The 11,600-nt window shown below is 53.1% G+C and overlaps 1 protein-coding gene across 1 annotated transcript in view; it reads right to left on the bottom strand.

The window, feature by feature from the left end:
• Positions 1-471: 471 nt before the first annotated feature.
• chid1 (chitinase domain containing 1) overlaps positions 472-11,600 on the bottom strand; it is a 90,313-nt gene continuing 79,184 nt past the window's right edge. Inside the window, exons 10-12 of the mRNA XM_060838375.1 lie at positions 2,112-2,192; positions 1,770-1,812; positions 472-785 (exon numbers count right to left, since the gene is read on the bottom strand). Of these exons, the coding sequence (XP_060694358.1) occupies positions 687-785; positions 1,770-1,812; positions 2,112-2,192 (223 nt within the window). The 3' untranslated portion in view covers positions 472-686. The remainder of the gene's footprint in view (positions 786-1,769; positions 1,813-2,111; positions 2,193-11,600) is intronic.

Genomic DNA, 11,600 nt, shown 5'->3' with positions numbered 1-11,600 from the left:
TGGAATTTGAACTCAAAAAAAATCTGGAATTAAGAGTCGAATGATGACCATGAATCCATTGTTGGAAAACCCCATGTGGTTCAAGGAAGGAAACGGCCATCCTTACCTGGTCTGGCCTACATGTGACTCCAGACCCACAGCATTCGACTCTTAACTGCCCTCTGGGCAATTAGGGATGGGTAAGAAATGCTCACCCTACCTATTCCCCTCATGGTTTTATAAACCTCCATAAGGTCACCCCTCAGCCTCTGACGCTCCAGGGAAAACAGCCCCAGCCTCTCCCTATAGCTCAGATCCTCCGACCCTGGCAACATCCTTGTAAATCTATTCGGAATCCTTTCGACCACATCCTTCCTACACAGCAGGGAGAGCAGAACTGAATGCAGTATTGTCTAACCACTGTCCTGGACGGCCACAACATGACCTCCCAACTTCAGAAAGAAAAAACATTTACAAAATGGAAGGCCACAACACTGTTCACCAAAACCTTTATTTAAAGAGTGGCTTTAGGAATGTGAAGAGTCCCAGTGTGGTTCAAGCTGTGAATTCTTCCCAAGACTCGGCTGGAGAAACCATTCCCTTCAGGGGATACAGACGGGAGCTGGGCACAGAAACTCCGAGATCTTCCTTCAGCCTTTGGAAACAAAGCAGTTGATGGATTGTCCCGGTGGGAGTCAGCCACCCACTCAGAGCAGGTCGTAGAAATAGTCCAGGCCCTGTCCCAGTTCCCAGATAGAGATCCCAGTACCCAACTCTTTTGCCAGCTCTAATCGGGCTTGGATAGACTGGAAAAGAAGAGTTGAACGGATTAATGACCACACTGCTGAGGGGGACTTAGCCAACTTTATCCAACTGAAAGCTGGGAAATATCCAAACTGGGCTGCAGATTCTTTTTAAAATAAACAGATTCTTTTTGAATATTGTCACTTCTCCTGGTTGTGTTCATGGATAGCTTAAAGGACAGAGAACCATCTTCTAGGATAGGACAAGGAGGTTCAGAACAGCCCTACAGTGTGGAAGCAGGCCACTCAGCCAAGCGAGTCCATACTGACCCTCCGAAGTGTATCCCAGTCTGACCCTACATTACCTTGGCTAATCTCCCACCGAACCTGCACAGTTTCGCTCTGGGGGAGGAAACCCGCCCAAGACACAGGGAGAATGTACAAACTCCACACGGTGGTAGAATCAAACCCAGACCCCTGGGCGCTCGGAGACAGAAGTACCAAATGTTAGCTGTACTGCCCGAAGCCTGGCCATACATACAGGCAAACCCATTGCACACCCAGGCCTACTCACAAACATGCATCCAAGGAGCAGGAGGATGGACGCTCCGGGCATAAGCCCTACGTCAGGAATGAGGCTCATGGGCCGGGGAGCTAAGAGATAAGTGAGGGGGGGGGGGGGGGGGGGTCACATTCTCAGCTTTCTCCGCCCCCCACTTCCCTCTCAGCTCCCTGACCCACAAGCCTCATTCCTGATGAAGGGATTATGCCCAAACATCGATTCACCTGCTCCTCGGATGTTGCCTGTCCCGCTGTGCTTTCCCAGCGCCACAGAGAAACCGGGCGGGGGGGAGGTAGGGAGGAGAATGAGAGAGGGCGGGGGAGGAAAGGAGGAGAAAAAGAGAGTGGGATGTGAGGAGGATAAAGAGAGTGGGATAGGAGAGGGGGGAGAAGGAGAGAGGGGAGTGTAGAGGAGACACAGATTTTCATCCCAAACAGCAGCATGACGTGTGGTAGTGAGTGAGTCAAATTGCTGAAATTTCTCACCTTTAATGTTGGGTAAAACACAAGATGTTTCCCTCCCTGGTGCCTGAAAGAAAGAGTGAATGGTTCACATTTCATTATTCACAATCAGAGTAACTGGGTCACTTAGCTCCCTCCCTGATCCCTTACCCTGAAACAAAGCTCCCTGACACGCCCCCACCCCACCCACCCCACCCCTCCCCAGGGACGGTGTGCAATGTGGTACAGCTGCTGTGTTGGGTTGGAGACAGACTGGGACAGCCCCCTGAGAGAGGAGGTTAGGCAGGAGGACCGAGATGGGGATGGTGCCGTGGTCCTGGAAAGGTTTGGTTTCTCAGGGATCATGTTCCCGAAAGAAAAACTCACCTCTTATAATCAAAGAAATGTTCAGCAACTTTCTCATCCCATTGCAGCTTTACCTTGTAATCTTTCAGAATCTCGACATACCTGAAAAAGTGAAAGTTATGGCCATGATCAGCTGATTGAGAGGTCAAAGTTCGAAGCTGGTGCCTATCACGGTGTCAGCTCTCAGACTTAATCCCACACCCAAGACACACGCTCCACCCGGTGTTGGAACACACCAAACTGCACGTACTACTTTTTACAAACAATAAGGAGATGCTTTAGACCTGAAAATAACATCTGAAAGAACAGCGGCTGCTGTAAATCAACAGCAGGAATTGCTGGCAACGCTCAGTGGATCTGCAGAGAGAAATCAAGAGTCAATGTTTCAGGGTGCAGTGACCCTTCCTCAGAGCAGCGGAGTTTCTGCTAATCCCAGTTGGCAGGAAGGGTTCCCTGGACCCAAAACATTAACCTCTGCTTTCCCTCCACCAGTGCTGCCAGACCTGCTGAGCTTTTCCAGCAACTTCTCCTTTGTTCCCGATTAAAGCTCACAATTCCATTTAAACTTTTACTTTATAAATGTCAAAAAGGTGTTGTGTTTCATCCAAGCAGATGGAAGTGTAGGTCGTCTTCCACGGTTACTTTGGGCAAATTAGTCCCATCATATCCCACAGGGCCGTACTTTGTCTGCACACAGAACCATCCAATTTGGTCTACAAAGTGTCACAGCACTGCACTGGCCGCAGATTTCAGAGATTCGCACTCCATGGTCCGGCTACGTCCAGCTGTGCTCACATCTGTCAGGGATGTCACTCCCTGACTGAAACACTGCATGGGGTTCAGAGAAAGGCCACACTGGGAGAGCTAGCTGCAGACAGTGTGGGGGTCAGTCCCCTGACAGGTTCCCCCTTGGTACTCATGCTGCTCAGTGCTGGGACCCCACTTCAACTCGCAAATGTGAAGGAGGCAGATGCCATGGGGCCCTCAGCAACTCTGACACCGTGGGCCATCACAGGGATCACACTTCCTCATTTCTGTCAGTCTGTCAAGGGACGGCCTTGTCTCCCTTCCCGAGGGACAACATGGGAACACGGTCCAACCCGTCCATGCCGACCAGATCCCTGAAATTAATCTAGTCCCACCTGGCAGCACCCGGCCCATACCCCTCTAACCCTTCCCATTTATACACCCATCCATATGCCTCTTAAATGTTGCAATTGTACCAGCCTCCACCACTTCCTCTGGCAGCTCATTCCATACACGTACCACCCTCTGTGTGAAAAAGTTGCCCCTTAGGTCTCTTTTATATCTTTCCCCTCTCACCCTAAACCTATGCCCTCTAGTTCTGGACTCCACCGCCCCAGGGCAGACCTTGTCTGTTTATCCTATCCGTGCCCCTCATAATTTTGTAAACCTCTATAAGGTCACCCCTCAGCCTCCGAAGCTCCAGGGAAAACAGCCCCAGCCTGTTCAGCCTCTCCCTGTAGCTCAAATTCTCCAACTCTGGCAACATCCTTGTAAATCTTTTCTGAACGCCTTTCAAGTTTCACAACATCTTTCCGATAGGAAGGAGACCAGAATTGCACACAATATTCCAACAGTGGCCTAACCAATGTCCTGTACAGCCGCAACATGACCTCCCAATTCCTGTACTCAATACTCTGACCAATAAAGGAAAGCATACCAAACACCTCCTTCACTATCCTGTCTTCTGCTGCCAGGTATATTAAGTATTTGCAGTAATACTGATTTTTTCCTTCCCATCTCTCCAGTGGAGAGGGAGTTAAATAAGATTTTATTAAAAAGGCTGACAAGCTGGTGGTGTGAGGCACACCTTCGGAAGAGTGAACCTTCAGCACAGTCTGGGTCCATGTCAATAACATGACGGTAGGGAATCTTGTTCACTCTCAGGCCTGCCTCAGCCCTGAGAGTAACCTGGAGAGTACAACCATATTCCTGCTCCCCCCCACCACACACACACACACACACACACACACACACACACACACACACACACACAGCCCTGAGTGTAACCTGGAGAGTACAACCATATTCCTGCCCCCCTCCCACCACACACACACACACACACTGCCCTGAGAGTACAGCCATATTCCTGCCCCCCTCCCACCACACACACACACACACACACACACAGAGCCCTGAGAGTAACCTAGAGAGTACAACCATATTCCTGTGGGCAGGATAAACAGGATGCAAGGTTTCTGTGTACTGTACAAGAATGTAATGTGTTTGTGACAGTACATTCTTGTACAGTACACAGAAGGTGTACACAGTTGTGAAGGTGATTCAGTGCAGAGTCAGAGAGAGGCGAAAGCTTTTCACCCCGAGAGTGCACGCTGTGCAAACATCACTGTGGGAAATCCTTACCCCGTTGAACAAGTGCTCCTACACTGGAACAAACAACTTCCCCAGGCAGTTACAGCTCAGAAAGCCCTTCTTGATCAACATTAAAGGAACAAAAGGAACTATTAAAAGGCTCAACAAATTACATCGACCAGCCACGAGTGCTGGCACTGGTGTGAGTATCTATTTCGAAGCACGTTCCCATGATTGAGCTGACAGCATTGAGACAGAGCCCGGTCTCCACACTGACTGCTCAGAGTCTCACGGTGACAGGGACAGCAAAGGAACCTGGCCTGGCCTTAGCCCAAACAACTCCATTTCCAGGGATGAGTTGGATTTTGACAAGCATTGCAAACAGCACTCGTCAGGAACCTCGGTTCAATTAGTACCAAGCCCCTGACCGGAGGCAGGACACAGCACAGCCAGGAAACCCATTAAAGAACTGAAGGGAACCAGCCGGGATAAAAACACAGAGGGTTGGCACTGGTTTCAAGGAGTCAAGGCTGTCCCTGAGGTTCAGACCCTGCCAGAACACAAACCTCAATCCATTCTCCTTGTTACATCTCCATATATTACACCCTCAATTTCTACTGACACTCACTGGGCAGTTTCCATTTTGATCCTGTGCTGATCCAATTTCAGCCTCTTTTTTCTGATCTCCCTGGCTTTGCAACAGGCAGCCTGCCCAGAGCAGGGACAATTCTAACCCCCACACGGCAGCAATTTCCCATTCAGGCTCCGACCCTGGGCGTCCACGCTCCGACCCTGGGCGTCCACGCTCCGACCCTGGGCGTCCACGCTCCGACCCTGGGCGTCCATGCGATAATATGGGAAGAGTCTGAGGCAGACTGACTGAGGGCTCCTTGAACATAATGCCAGCTGCCAGTGAGTGGGACACAACAGACATGGGCATGAGCTGGTACACCTCAGCTTCACAAACTCTGTGGCAATAAGCTGCAGTTAACAGAAACTGCCACGCGATGATGACGGTCTAGATATGGATGGATGGAGTGTGCATGTCAGGAGCAGCATCAGGCCTACAGACAAGGTGCCAACCCGCTGATGCTGCCAAACAGGACTGTCTGCATGCCCACTAGCATAAGCAGCAAGTGGTAGACATGGCCAAGCTCTGCAGGTCCTGCCACATCCCGTTGTGAATGGTAGGGGACAATTAAACACTCACGAACGCTGGAGATCACAGTGGGTCACCGGCACCCATGGAGAGACAGCAAGCTAAATGACTCTTCATCAGAGCTGAAGTGCTACAGTTTGAGGGGAGGTGGAGAATGGGGAGAGGTGTTGGTGGGGTTAGTGGGTGTAGGGTGCTGGTGGAGAAAAGATGTTGCTAGTTTCCATTAAGAGATGGGAATGTGAGAATGGCAGACAAATGGGGTGTCCCCTGTCAGCCTGTGAAGGGCAGTGAGTGGGATATGGGAGTGGGGGGGTGGGGGAGGACATGATAATCTAAAACAGAGGGAAGGCATGGTTCACAATTTCAAAGCGTTGAGCTCCGTATTAAGTTAAAATTCACAACACCAGGTTATAGTCCAACACTAGCTTTCAGAGCGACGCTCCTTCATCAGGTGATAATGGAGGGCCTGTTGGACTATAACCTGGCGTTGTGTGATGTTTAACTGTGTACACCCCAGTCCAACACCGGCATCTCCAAACCCGAACTCCAGATTAGGTTGTAAAGTGTGTATGAACTGTATGTAGGTGGCTGTTGCTTTCCTGGGTTCCCGACCATAGAGTCAAACGGTGTGAGGGGGATGGGTAAGGTGATTAGCAAGGGTCTTTTCCCAAAAGTGGGGGAGTCCATAGCTCGGGGGGATATTTTGAAAGTGGGAGGAGAAAGATGTAAAAGGTCATGATAGGCAGCATCTCCCCTGGACTTCCTCCAATCTTGTGGATTGTATTCACTGCAGCCAGTGTAGCCTACTCTACATCGGTGAAACTAAACGCAGGCTGGGTGACCATTTTGCAGAACACCTCCAGTCTGTATGAATACATGACCCCTGACCTTCCCATAGCCAGTCATTTTAACAGAGTGTCCTGCTCACATGCCCACGTCTGCCCTCAGCATCCTGCAGTGTTCCAGTGAAGCACACTGCAAACTGGAGGGACACCATCTCAGAGTCATAGAGATGTACGGCATGGAAACAGACCCTTTGGTCCAACCCGTCCGTGCCAGCCAGATATCCCAACCCAATCTAGTCCCACCTGCCAGCACCTGGCCCATATCCCTCCAAACCCTTCCTATTCATATACCCATCCAAATGCCTCTTAAATGTTGCAATTGTACCAGCCTCCACCACTTCCTCTGACAGCTCATTCCATACACATAACACCCTCTGTGTGAAAATGTTGCCCCTTAGGTCCCTTTTATATCTTTCTCCTCTCACCCTAAACCTATGCCCTCTAGTTCTGGACTCCCCGACCCCAGGGAAAAAGACCTTGCCTATTTACCCTATCCATGTCCCTCATAATTTTGTAAACCTCTATAAGGTCACCCCTCAGCCTCCGACGCTCCAGGGAAAACAGCCCCAGCTTGTTCAGCCTCTCCCTATAGCTCAACTCCTCCAACCCTGGCAACATCCTTGGGAATCTTTTCTGAACCCTTTTTTCAAGTTACACAACATCCTTCCGATAGGAAGGAGACCAGAATCACACGCACTATCTGGTCCCATTTGCCACACTGGGCCCATATCCCTCTAAACCCTTCCTCCTGATGTGCCTATCCAGATGCCTTTTCAATGCTGTCATTGTACCAGCTTCCACCACATCCTCGGGCAGCTCCACAAATGCACCACCCTTTGCGAGACAGTCAGCATCACTTTTCCCTCCAGAGTTCAAATGTCTATCCTAGTGGGGCATGCATTTAAAGGTGAAAGGGGAAAGTTCAAAGGAGATGTGAGGGGTAAGGTTTTTCCACAGAGGAACGGGCTGCCAGACATGGTGGTGGAGACAGATACAATAGGGACATTTAAGGGACTTTGGGATAAGCAGATGAATATGTGAGGAATGGAGGGATATGGACCAAGGACAGGCTGAAGGGATGAGTTACATTTGGAGTTATGTTGGAGCTGGAATATCAGGAGCTGGTCTGGGTGGAACGCTGCAGGCCGATCTGAAGGTTTCAGAGAAACAGAACTTATGGAGAGCGGGAGGAACCGGGCTCTCTTCAACTGTAGCTCACGGACTCAACACTGGGACCTGTGTCCCGTAATCCACACGCTTTTCCCAAACCTCCGAAAGCAGGTGACACAAACGCAGGGAGATCTCAGAAGGGAAATCTCCGGGTACACCACTTTCTGTTCACACCGACAGTACTCTGAGCTGAGAACGAATACCAGCTCCAAGCTGATCCAGAGCCCTTTCTGCTGCAGCTGCTAACACCAGGATCACAGTCTGACTGTCACAGGCAGGAAGGGAGGGGAGAATGTATGGGGAGAGCACTCTGCACTGATACAGCAACAACAGAACCAGCAGCTTCGCCCTCTCCCGCTGCCCACTGCAGCCAATCCATTAGATATTTAACCAGAGTTTGCCTGTTTCCTGAAAAGCCCTGTGAATCCCCGATGCACCACATCTGACAGCACACAGAGGGGCACTCGGACCACCATCACTGCAGGCTCGTGAGAATCAGGCCCACATACTGCCTACCAAAAGCCAGCACAACAGAGACCCTTCTCTCACTGCAGCCTGAACACCGCTCTGTTCATCACACATTCACTGGGTGCTGGGGCCAACTGCCTTCTTCAACTGCTGTAGGGTTAGAGAGGGACCTACAGTACCCTGAGGGAGGGAAAGCCAGGGGCTTGACCCAGTGACACTGAGCGAATGATGATCTATTTCCAAGTCAGGGTGGTGAGGGAGTGGTTTGGACAGTGGTGTTTGTGCTGCCCTTGTCCTTCTAGATGGATGTGGTCTTGGGTTTGGAAGGTGCTGTCTGAGGGTCTGTGGTGAATTGCTGCAGTGCATCTTGTAGACAGTACATGCTGCTGCTGCTGCTGAGGGTCGGTGGTGAAGAGATTGGGTGGTTGTGGACGTGGTGCCAATTAAGTGACAGCTTTGCCCTGGATGGTGCCAAGCTTCTGGAGTGTTGTTGGGGCTGCAGAAAATCCAGGGAAGTGGGGAGTATTCCCTCCCCCTCCTGACCTGTGCCTTGCAGATGGTGGACAGGCTTTGGGGAGTTACTTGCTGCAGGTCCTGGCCCATGAGCTGTTCGTCGAGGCGCTGTGTTTATAAGGCTTGTCCCATTCAGCTTCAGGTCAACGGTAACCTGTCGGTTGTTAATCCTGGGGGATTCGGTGACAAGGAGAGGTGGTAAGCCTCCCTCTTATTGGTGATGCTCAGAGCTTGGCATTTGGGTGGTGTGAATGTTCCTTGTCATTTCTCAGCCCAAGCCGGGATATTGCCCGGATCTTGTTGCAGTTGAACACGGACTGAGTCGGTGCCTGAGGAGTTGAGAATGCACAGTGTTCAGCACCGATCATCGGGGAACATCCCTGCTTCACACCGAATGATGGAGGGAAGGGTGATGGAGGAAGCAGCTGAAGCTGGTCAGGTCTGGCACACCACCCTGCAGAGACGTCCTGGAGCTGAGATGACAGACCTCCAACAACCACAACCACCTTCCTATGGGTCAGGTAGGACTCTAACCCTGGGACCCACTGACTCCAGGAGAAAGTGAAGACTGCAGATGCTGGAGATCAGAGTCACACCGTGTGGCGCTGGAAAAGCGCAGTATCCGAGGAGCAGGACAGTTGATGTTTTGAGCTCGAAACGCCGTCTCTCCTGCCCCTCGGATGCCGCCGAACTGGCTGTGCTTTTCCAGCACCACATTTCTGGGCCCAGTGATTTCAGTTTTGCGAGGGCTCTTTAATGTCACACTCGGTCGGATGCAGCCACGTCTCATCTCGGGAACTCGGCTCCTTCGCCCGTGTTTGAAAGGAAGCTGGAATGAGGTCAGGAACTCAGTGGCTGCTTTGTTTTAAGGCCGGTTATGGGAGAGTGTTCACAAATCGGGGCACTGCAACAGAAACCCTCCGGTGTGCACGAATGGCAGGAGTATATCTGATGCACAGAACCTGCCACTGAAGTCAGCATCAGTCACTGGAGAGCTGTAGGGGTTGACCGAAGCCCGAGAGGTACAGAGTTAGCAGACACAGCACTCTCGGAGGGATGTTTCAGCTGGAAGTGAGGGTAGGCGTGAGCCTGTTGTACGTGTGCAGACGCGGCCAGAGAGTGGGGGCACTACAAATGGGTTCTTGCCGCGATGTCGGAGTTAGGTACAACGCCAACGTTTGAAAGCAAATGCAACAGAGAAAGTATTTGCAGAATGAAGGATCTGTTTCACTTGGGTGGACACCTGGAAATCTCTGGCTCAAAATCCGGCTGGCAAAGAATTTCAAAGGACCGGCAAATCCCCAGGCTCTCCACTTAATGAGAAGGATCACAGGAACACACCGAGATACCCATCATGATCTCCTCCAGGAGTCCCCCCCGGCCTCATTACCTCAGCACCACAGCCTCTCCTTACAAACCAGTGCTGGCTCAGGATAGCATTACACAGCAGCTTTAATACACATCAGCTTCCATCGCAGTTAATTAAATGGGGAAGTATTTGGATATTTTAATTACGATAAAACAGTGCACCCTGGTGAGGGTCTGACAGCACTTCAATAAATTGGTTGTGGCTGCTCCGGAGATGGGGCTGGGCACGAACCGACTGACACTGCCATCTTTCACAGGCACAGTGAGGCTCAGGGAGATGGGCACAGCTGTGGGTGGAGGGCGGGGGTGTATGAGTGGGGCGGGGGAGGCTGAGAGCAGAGGGGGGTTGAGGGTGGGGGGGGGGTGAGAGCGGGGGGTTGCAGGTGGTGGGGAGGGGATAGTGAGACCTCTCCAAGCCACTCACCTGAACGTTATTGCACATCCACCTCCACTGACACAGACTGCAGCGGCTCAGCACCAGCTTCCCGAGGGATGGGCGAGGAACTACACCCAGCCAGAACCACCACCGCCTTATGGTTCAATATAAAACGCTGCCGGGCCACATGGGGCAAGTTTATACTGGTCAAGGGGAGCAAGGGTTTTGATAGTAGGACCTCCCTGATAACTGCACATACGCAGGGAGGGGGGGAGAGAGAGAGAGAGAGAGGCAGAGGATTGGAGGGGGAAAGAGAGAGAAGGAGGGAGAGGGTGGGAGAGAAAGGGGAGGGAGGGGGTGGGAGAGGGGAAGACAGGGGGGGAAGAGAGGGGGAGGAAGGTGAGGGGGGGAAGGTGAGGGGGGGAAAGTGTGGGTGGGGGGAACTGTGGGTGGGGGGAAGTGAGGGTGGGAAGGTGAGGGGGTGGAGGGACAGGAAGAAGGGGGGGGAAGAGACGGGGGGGAGAGAGACGGGGGGGGAGAGAGACGGGGGGGGGAGAGAGACGGGGGAGAGAGAGAGACAGGGGAGGAGAGAGACGGGGGGGAGAGAGACGGGGGGGGAGAGAGACGGGGGGGGGAGAGAGACGGGGGGGGAGAGAGACGGGGGGGGAGAGAGACGGGGGGGGAGAGAGACGGGGGGGGAGAGAGACGGGGGGGGAGAGAGGGGGGGGAGAGAGAGGGGGGGAGAGAGAGACGGGGGGGGAGAGAGAGACGGGGGGAGAGAGAGACGGGGAGAGAGAGAGACGGGGGGGGAGAGAGAGACGGGGGAGGAGAGAGAGACGGGGGGGGAGAGAGACGGGGGGGGAGAGAGACGGGGGGGGAGAGAGACGGGGGGGGAGAGAGACGGGGGGGGAGAGACGGGGGGGGGAGAGACGGGGGGGAGAGAGACGGGGGGGGAGAGAGACGGGGGGGGAGAGAGACGGGGGGGGAGAGAGACGGGGGGGGAGAGAGACGGGGGGGGAGAGAGACGGGGGGGGAGAGAGACGGGGGGGGAGAGAGACGGGGGGGGAGAGAGACGGGGGGGGGAGAGACGGGGGGGAGAGAGACGGGGGGGGAGAGAGACGGGGGGGGAGAGAGACGGGGGGAGAGAGACGGGGGGGAGAGAGACGGGGGGGAGAGAGACGGGGGGGAGAGAGACGGGGGGGAGAGAGACGGGGGGGAGAGAGACGGGGGGAGAGGAAGAGAGGAGGGGGACAGAGGGGGGAAGAGAGGGGGGA

The sequence above is a fragment of the Hemiscyllium ocellatum genome, chromosome 18 (assembly GCF_020745735.1).
Source record: "Hemiscyllium ocellatum isolate sHemOce1 chromosome 18, sHemOce1.pat.X.cur, whole genome shotgun sequence".
Lineage (NCBI taxonomy): Eukaryota > Metazoa > Chordata > Chondrichthyes > Orectolobiformes > Hemiscylliidae > Hemiscyllium > Hemiscyllium ocellatum.
The sequence above is the reverse complement of the archived record's forward strand: the minus strand, read 5'-3'. Positions and strand labels throughout refer to the sequence as shown.